Source organism: Hirundo rustica, chromosome 17 (assembly GCF_015227805.2).
Source record: "Hirundo rustica isolate bHirRus1 chromosome 17, bHirRus1.pri.v3, whole genome shotgun sequence".
Classification (NCBI taxonomy): Eukaryota; Metazoa; Chordata; class Aves; order Passeriformes; family Hirundinidae; genus Hirundo; species Hirundo rustica.
This window is the reverse complement of record NC_053466.1, coordinates 1,727,432-1,735,706: the sequence shown is the minus strand read 5'-3', so window position 1 is coordinate 1,735,706 and position 8,275 is coordinate 1,727,432. Positions and strand designations below refer to the sequence as shown.

At 55.1% G+C, this 8,275-nt stretch overlaps 1 protein-coding gene and 5 non-coding genes across 7 annotated transcripts; 1 reads left to right on the top strand and 5 right to left on the bottom strand.

The window, feature by feature from the left end:
• Positions 1 to 1,515: 1,515 nt before the first annotated feature.
• UBB (ubiquitin B) lies at positions 1,516 to 4,181 on the bottom strand. 2 transcript variants are annotated; one of them, XM_040080935.2, is made up of 3 exons: positions 4,024 to 4,181; positions 2,947 to 3,671; positions 1,516 to 2,335 (listed from the first exon to the last, which is right to left on the bottom strand). In XM_040080935.2, exon 2 carries the CDS (start codon positions 3,663 to 3,665, stop codon positions 2,976 to 2,978), a length of 690 nt encoding a protein of 229 aa, XP_039936869.1. In that variant the 5' UTR covers positions 3,666 to 3,671; positions 4,024 to 4,181; the 3' UTR covers positions 1,516 to 2,335; positions 2,947 to 2,975. The 2 variants fall into 2 exon arrangements, with proteins under 2 accessions (XP_039936869.1, XP_039936868.1); XM_040080934.1 differs by lacking the exon at positions 1,516 to 2,335 and having other exon boundaries at positions 2,901 to 3,671.
• Positions 4,182 to 6,588: 2,407 nt separating this feature from the next.
• TRNAA-UGC (transfer RNA alanine (anticodon UGC)) lies at positions 6,589 to 6,660 on the bottom strand. Its single transcript has one exon. It is a non-coding gene; the product is annotated as a tRNA-Ala (tRNA).
• A 280-nt stretch (positions 6,661 to 6,940) lies between these two features.
• Positions 6,941 to 7,012, bottom strand: TRNAD-GUC (transfer RNA aspartic acid (anticodon GUC)). Its single transcript has one exon. It is a non-coding gene; the product is annotated as a tRNA-Asp (tRNA).
• Positions 7,013 to 7,259: 247 nt separating this feature from the next.
• TRNAF-GAA (transfer RNA phenylalanine (anticodon GAA)) lies at positions 7,260 to 7,332 on the bottom strand. The gene has a single exon. It is a non-coding gene; the product is annotated as a tRNA-Phe (tRNA).
• A 313-nt stretch (positions 7,333 to 7,645) lies between these two features.
• On the bottom strand, positions 7,646 to 7,717 carry TRNAD-GUC (transfer RNA aspartic acid (anticodon GUC)). Its single transcript has one exon. It is a non-coding gene; the product is annotated as a tRNA-Asp (tRNA).
• A 309-nt stretch (positions 7,718 to 8,026) lies between these two features.
• Positions 8,027 to 8,098, top strand: TRNAA-UGC (transfer RNA alanine (anticodon UGC)). The gene has a single exon. It is a non-coding gene; the product is annotated as a tRNA-Ala (tRNA).
• Positions 8,099 to 8,275: the final 177 nt, after the last annotated feature.

Sequence of the window (8,275 nt, the reverse complement as noted above, 5' to 3'; positions counted from 1 at the left end):
GATACTTCCAGGGATCCAGGGGCAGCAGCAGCTTCTCTGGGAAATCCGCTCTCGTGCCTCACCGTCCTCACAGTAAAGATTTTTTTTCCTAATATGTAATCTAAACCTTTTTTTTTTTTTTTTCCCAATTTGAAGCCATTTCTTCTTCTTCTGTCATTACATGCCGGACTAAAAATACATGAAAGTGTTTGTATTTATGTGTATATGTATATATTTGTATATGTCTTCCCTGAGAAGTAAAGTCCATCACCCATTAACCTCCCTCTGTTTTTCTATTTAACCCAACTCAGCTTTTCCAAGGAACTGGGTCTTTTGTCTATCTTGCACATTTGAAAGTGGCCCTGAATAAAAACCTTGCTGAGACTCATCCCCAGGAGCAGCAGAAGATCGAGTCCAGTTTGTGACAGCCTGTTTTAAATCAATCATGTGCAACATCCCATTGTCCCAGCTGAGCTAACACATGTGGAAACTGGAGCGCTTCCACCTGCCAGACTGTCCTGCACGGTGAGAGGAGACAATCTCGTGGCTGCCACCAGGCAGGGACCAGCACAGCACAGGACACTCCTCTTGCCATGGTCCCCAGCTGGGTGGAACATTTACATTTGTATCTTTACTCTTAATTATTATCTTTTTTTTTTTTTTCTTTCTAAACCTTTTACCCTGATAGTTATCTCTGTTTAATTACCAGTTAACTCTGTTTAATTATCAATTAACCAATGTCTCTGTTCAATCCTGACAGGTCTCAGCTGTGGGATGGGCTCCCTCTCCCAGCAGCAATGCCTTCAGAACAGCACAAAGTAGGCGCTGTGTTTTCTTTTACTTTTAAAAAAATTTTTTTACAAAGAAATGCTGTGAAAGGAATTTTTCTTCAAATCCCAGTAAACCCCAGTAAAATCCAGGAGATTCCCCGAGGCGCTGCGGAACAATGCCATGAGAAGATCTCTGGGAACAGCATGTTCTGCCATGGTTAGAACAAAAGATGTTCTGACAACCTTAAAGTTTTTGATACGCTTTGCTGTTCTCATCAAATTTTGCAGTTCTGTGGTTGATCCCACCCCAGCTGTGGTATCTGCTCTTGGCTGCCGCCTCTGAAGCGCTGGCACTGCTGCTGTGAGCCTTGAGGTTCCTCAAACCCGGCAAAGTGACCTGCAGAGGTCACAGAGCCAAAGAACGTCCTGAGTGGGATGGGACCCACCAGGATCAAGTGAAAAACCTGGACAGAACAGCTCCAAAATCCCACCACGTGCCTCAGAGTGTTGTCCAAACTCACCTTGAACTGTGGCAGGCTCGGTGCTGTGACCAGGCCCCAGGACCCCACTTCAGCCCACCCTCCGTGGGGAGAACTTTCTCCTAACACCCATTCTACCCTTCTTGACATAATTTCATGCCATTCCCCTCGTGGTCAGCAGAGCCTGACCCAGCTCACCAGACCACAGCACAGGTTTCTCCTTCGGGCTTCCTGCTCTGCCTGGCTGCAGCCTGCTCCAGGCTATTACAGCTTTGTGCAGCATTGTGGTTTTTAAATATGCCATTGTAAAGGTTTTTAATGAGACACTGAAAATAAAGGGATTTCTTAAAACACAGCTCTGCAGTCATTTGTGGAGGCTTTTGACATTCCCTGATGGCAGTCAGGCTGCCTTCAAATCAGAACCATTGCAGTTATGCTCACTGCTGTTCCAGTGACAGCCGCCCCTGGACTGAGCAAGGACACCTGTGCTAAAGGAGCTCTGCTGAAGAGATGCTCAGTTTGTGAATTCTGAAGTCCCAAGAGGACAGAAAGCCCACACAATGGCAAATTGTTCGTTGCACTTGTTTGGGTTCAGCTCAGGAACCGGGAGCCAGGGCGGCGTGGGCAGAGCCTGGGGCGCTCCAGTGGGAGAGGCCAGGATGTCCAGGATGGCACAGCACCAGCTCCCACCCACACAGGATTTAACTCCTTAGAATTCAAATGCTTCCCCCAGCACAGATCCTGGTGATCCAAACTTGCTCCTTAGAGGCCACATTACTAAAGGCAACTGGTATTACTGGAGTCACACCCTGCTATCCCACCCGGGCAGACCCCTCCTGCTCCCCCTGAAGCCCGTCACCAGCTAAGACCATTGAACACCCACCATATCCCCTCCCACAGGTGAGCCCCTCTCACCAACTCCTGGAAAGGAGTTGTTTTACTCTCCCTTCTCCATCTCCACACACCCATGGTTAACTGCTCCTCAGCCCCTCTGCAACCTCCACCACAAATACTTCAGTGGGAACTTCCCTTTTGCCAGGGCTTCTCCGGCGTACGTGAACTGCTCTGTGATAGCTCAGCTCAGCAGCGTTTCCACTTGGGCCACAGCTGGAATGAAGCACATTCAGATTTCCAGTAAGTACATCTGAAATTACTGCTTGCTTAATGTCATTAAGCTTGACAAAAAAAAAACAAGTCCACCCCGTAACTGATGAGATCTACACTTCCCACCCCACTTTTCGAGCCCAAGGGCTGCAGGACCAGCAGCAACATCTTGTTACCCCAGCCTGTGACAGAGGTGCAGGATCACCCTTCCACTTGTTTGTCCACTAATCCCAAAATAAGGGCAGTTGCTGGGCAACCCAGAGCAGCTTCAAAGCCTTCCGACTGAGGAACATCTACAGCTTTCCGCTGCTCAGCCCTGCTTACACAACGCCCACAGCTGCACCACATCTGCAGGCGGGCACTGAGCTGCAGCCAGGTATCAGAACACTTATACAAGCCCAGGAAAACCACGGCTGAGGGATTAGCTACAATCATCAGGCATGTGGAAGCCTTGCATAAGGCAGTTTTGTAACTCCTTTGTCTGTGGAAACTACATAATTATTGTTTATTAGAGAGCTGGAGTCGGGCAATGTCACAAACGGCCCTTCATGTAACTTGGGACACAAACTTTTATGGATGCAACAGCTTTATTGGAATGAACAAGTGCAGGGAACCTTTTATTTGGAAGCAACAACCTGCTGGTTCAGTTACCACCCCGCAGGCGCAAGACAAGGTGCAGAGTTGACTCCTTCTGGATGTTGTAGTCAGACAGGGTACGGCCGTCTTCCAGCTGCTTGCCAGCAAAGATCAGCCTCTGCTGGTCAGGAGGGATGCCCTCCTTGTCCTGGATCTTGGCCTTGACATTCTCAATGGTGTCGCTGGGCTCGACTTCCAGAGTGATGGTCTTGCCCGTCAGGGTCTTGACAAAGATCTGCATCCCACCCCTGAGGCGCAGGACGAGATGCAGGGTGGATTCTTTCTGGATGTTGTAGTCAGACAGGGTACGGCCGTCTTCCAGCTGCTTGCCAGCGAAGATCAGCCTCTGCTGGTCAGGGGGAATGCCCTCCTTGTCCTGGATCTTGGCCTTGACATTTTCAATGGTGTCACTGGGCTCGACCTCAAGGGTGATGGTCTTGCCTGTCAGGGTCTTCACAAAAATCTGCATCCCACCTCGCAGGCGCAGCACCAAGTGCAGGGTGGATTCTTTCTGGATGTTGTAGTCAGACAGGGTACGGCCATCTTCCAGCTGCTTGCCAGCAAAGATCAGCCTCTGCTGGTCTGGGGGAATGCCCTCCTTGTCCTGGATCTTGGCCTTGACATTCTCAATGGTGTCGCTGGGCTCCACCTCAAGGGTGATGGTCTTGCCCGTCAGGGTCTTCACGAAGATCTGCATTTTTCCCTGGAAGAGGGAAAACCCGCCGCGCTTTAGTGACTGTTCCCCTTCCCCGTACCCAGGGCTGCGCCCCCGTCCGTGACGTCACAGCGCAGGCCCCACCCACAGCCCCTTCCCGCCCGAGGCGCGCGCCCGCCACCATCTTGAAGCACCGCTGCGCCTGCGCCGCCGCCATTTTGCCAGCGGCCGCTCGCCCTCCCCCGCCGCCTCGCGGTGCTGCCGTTGAAGGCGAAGGCAACGTCCCAGGCCTCCCCCCGCCATCACTGTCTGCCGTCACCCCCAGCCACATCTCCTCAGTGCACACACCCCGCCCAGTCGCCCAGCCCGCCTCTAGGCCCTCTCCCCGGCGAGCTCTCACCGCGGCGCTGCTGGGCCGAACGGACACCAGAAACCTCACCCAGCGCCAACTGCGCCACGCATCCCCCCGCTCGGTGCCTTTATGGCCCCCGCCGGCGCCCCGCCCCCGCGTTCGGATCACTCCGCTGCGCACTATTTTCCTCGCGCCGCGCGCCTCGGAGCTCCTGCGCGGGTGAGCGGGGAGGGCGGCGCGGAGGGATCGGCGGCTCGCGCGGTGCGCTGAGACCGCCGCGCGCGGGACGGCGAGCGGAGCGGCGGCAAAACCCGGCCTGGAGCCACCGGAGCGGGGCCGTGGCTGGGCCGTCACAGGGACCCCCAACTTGAAGACGGAGTAATGTAAAAGCTTCTGTCGGAGCATTTCGTTATGTTCAGGCGTTTAAGCCCTGCAGTTGCGCCCCTGCTTGAAAAACGGCCCCTTGGCTTCCAGCCCCGGGGCAGGGCGAGGGTCGGCTCTGCCCAGGGCCGCACCGTGAGGGGGTTCCTGAGGGAAGGAGTTCGTTGCTTTAGCCCGAGGCGTCCCTCGAGTGTTATTTCTGTGTGAGGCCTCCGCATGTGGTGGGTGGGACGGGGTGCTCCGTGGCACCCACCGGGGCACAACCCCACTGGGATGGGCACGGGTGGAACAGGTTTATCCCGCAGCCTCGGTGCCATCGTGACCGTGGGACAAGGGACAGGCCAGAGAAGGTGTCTGGCTGCTGTGGTGATGCTGGGGCACCCGCCGAGGTTGGAGCAGGCTGGAAGGGCAGGGACCACCCCAGGAAAGAGGGGCTGCAGGGTGCTCCTGCCTGGGGATGGAGATCAGGGAGCCTGGAGGGGGGACGTGAGGGACAAAGAAAGGCTTGATGGATAAAGAGATCAAGTCCTGCAGATGGTGTACCTGAGAGATAATCAATGAGTGTGTGTATGTATGTGCACACATATAGTGGAGTGTGCATCTGAGTTGTAACGGAATTTATAACTCATTAAAATCAGGGAAAAATTAGAAATAATAATAATGCCTGTTTCTTATTCTGTTCTCAAAGAGCCCCTTCTGATAGACCTCTGCTGCACTCTGACAGGCAGCTCCTGAACCATCCTCCTCAAACTGCACAGCAATTCTGGGCAACAGCTGAGAGCAGAATGGAGCTTTGTCTGCAAAATGCAAGCAGTGCCATTCAGTTCGATCTGCCTCCAAAATCCTTCATTTGGCAGCGCCCAAGGAAAATGGAAGGGATGCCGATAACACCCAGGGCTGCTCACCAGCAGGAAAGGAGCAGAGCTCCAACACCAGCTTTGTGGTTTGAGGAAAAGTGCCAGTGTCTGCCTGACACACGGAGCTGTTACAGGAGGGGAATGCTCTGGGCAGCTCTCTAGCCTCTGCTGCTGTGTGTTTGTATTAACACTCACCATAGCTGTAGTGATAATAATCTCAAACACTTGGGTCATTTAGATGGGGAAAGAAAAAGCCACAGAAGTCTTTTGGTTACTTCTGAGTGCTCAGTGGCTGACACTTGTATGCATTGGGAGTGTATAAACATCAAAAACTGGAGAAGTCTTCCAGGTTTAGGTCTTTGCTCAGCAGAAAGTGAGTAAGAAGGTTAAACTTGTTTCCGTTACAAGGTGAGCATTTAGGACTGGTCAGGAAATCATCAAAAAGGGGAAGCATTGAGGGAGCACACGGGAAAGTATTTTGTGACAAGAAGCCTGTTACTTCATGCCTGTTAGTACAAACTGTCTCCTACTTTCACATGCAGGTCACATTCCAGAAATACAGCTGCCCGGGAGTAATTTACAACAGGGATCTTCGCACTTAGCAGCGCTGCAGCCAGACGTTGGCTCAAAATAACAACTGGAAGTAAGACAAGTAAGTAAATAGCACAGGGAGCTTTTCAGCCGCTGTGGCAGGAAATGTCACTTTGCATTTGTCAGCGGTCAGCTCCTGCTGTTGGTGACCAGGCAATGAGATAGAACAGCTGCCACTGAGCTGTGTAGATCAAAGCTCCCTCAGGCTCTGCGTGGGCTTTGGTCTCTCTGGACCAAACCTCTCAGCCCTCCCAGCCCCACAGTTTCCCCAGCCAGCCCCGGGAGATCAAAGCAGGGCAGTTTTTTCCCTGAGAGCTCTTCCCAAGCTGCTCACGGGGCTGGCAGCGGAGGAGAGTGGGCACTGCAGAGCCAGGGAGAAGCTCCTGCAGCATCGCAGCCAGCTGCACTGTCCTGGCTCCTCTCCTTCCCCTCTGGCGCTGGGAATGTGGAGCAGAGCTCCTGAGCTCTGTGGCTGCACGCTGCCAGCTCTGCCAGGCTCTGGGGTGTGGCAGCGTCAGGCTGGGATGAGTGGCCACTGTCCCCCTGCATTTCGGGGTTTGGTGCTTTGTCCTTCTGTTTGTGCCTCCTGTGTCCCTTGGTGCACAGATGGGACACCAAATCCGTGTGTGTTCACACAAGCATGAGGAGAACCAGATGGAAAAATCACTCACTTTATGCCGCTGGGCAGTGCTGCTGTGAGCCCATTTTGGCCGCACAGGGATGAGCTGACTAACTGGCTAAACCACTACCAAAAAAGTGGGTAAAAAAGAGCAGTACTCTCCCGTGGAGATGCCGGGGATTGAACCCGGGACCTCATACATGCAAAGCATGCGCTCTACCGCTGAGCTACATCCCCCTGCCCGTTTTGTATTTCCTGCCCACCGGTCAGGTCCGCGCCAGGCCGGCCCCGGTGCAGAGAGGGGCGGCCGGGGCCGCACCGAGCCCCGCCTGGCCCGGCTGCGCTGTGTGCGCTGCTGGGTGCGGGGCCTGCTGCCATCCCCAGGCAGCCCTCTGAGGGACGGGAAAGCGCTGCTCCGCACACGGAAAACGGAATGCTTTTGCTCCGGCGGAAATCAGAGAAATCCGTGCAGAAAGGAAAAAAAAAAATTAAAGGACGAAAGAAAAAGATAGGCAACCTCCCCGTCGGGGAATCGAACCCCGGTCTCCCGCGTGACAGGCGGGGATACTCACCACTATACTAACGAGGACGGCGCGGGAGGTGTTCTCGGCCGGCCAGCCCATGGCCGAGCGGAGGGCGCGGGACCCGCTCCATCGCCGCCGTTCTTCGGGAAGCGGCTCCTGACACAAAAGTCCCACATGCGGGAGCGCCTGCGTTGGCACCGGCTCAGCCGGCGGGCGCAGGGGCGGCAGCCCAGTCTCGGCGGTAAAAGAAACCGTCTTTACGGTAAAGAAAAAATAAAATCTAAAAAAAAGAAAAAAAAAAAGAAAACCTTCTGCCGAAACCCGGGATCGAACCAGGGACCTTTAGATCTTCAGTCTAACGCTCTCCCAACTGAGCTATTTCGGCGGGCGAGAGCGCCGTCACTGGCCGTGGATACGACCCCGCCCCGCGCCCCCCTGCCCGGCCGGTGCCGCTGTCCTGTGCGGGTCTCTCCGCCCGGCTCTGCGGTGTGCAGGGATTCCCGCAGCCATTTCCACCCCCGGGATCGCAGCGAACGCCGAGATACAGCAGCAGCGGCGGGGTGAGCCGCACGCTCCGCTCGCCGGCACAAAAGGCGGCTCTGCCGGCTTTGCCCCGCGCCTGCGGCGGGGGTTCCACGGCAGCGTCACAGACAAACCCGGCACAAAAAAATGTCCTGCCGGGACAAAAGTTACAGTACCTCCCCGTCGGGGAATCGAACCCCGGTCTCCCGCGTGACAGGCGGGGATACTCACCACTATACTAACGAGGATAAGCACAGGGAGAGGTTTTGTGCCATGCTCTATGAGGGTACGGCCCCGCCGAGGCGGAGCTGCCGCTGTCCCTCTCCGCTCCCGCGGGCGCTGCCGCCGCCGGGGCCAGCGCGGGGCACAGGGGACACGGGGAGACTGCGCTGTCACTGAGGTGTCACCGCAGAGCACGGGAAACACGGGGAGACCGCATTGTCACTGAGGTGTCACCGCGGAGCACGGGGGACACGGGGTAACCACGCTGTCACAGCGGTGTCATCGCCGGCTCCTTCTATGGTTGTATAAACTGTGCACGATGGCGATTTTCGCAAGGGGATGTAGCTCAGTGGTAGAGCGCATGCTTTGCATGTATGAGGCCCCGGGTTCAATCCCCGGCATCTCCACTTTTTGCCCTCTCCCAACCAAAGCTGGTGGTTTTTGCTTTTTCCTGCCCCATTTCTGCGAGGAGCCGACAATTCCCAATGCACTCGGTAGCTGCCTGTTGTTTTTTCTTCCCTCCCCTCAGCAGCATTTGCAGATTTGTGCTCCAATTCCTGCTAAACAAAGGAGCCCTCCCAAGA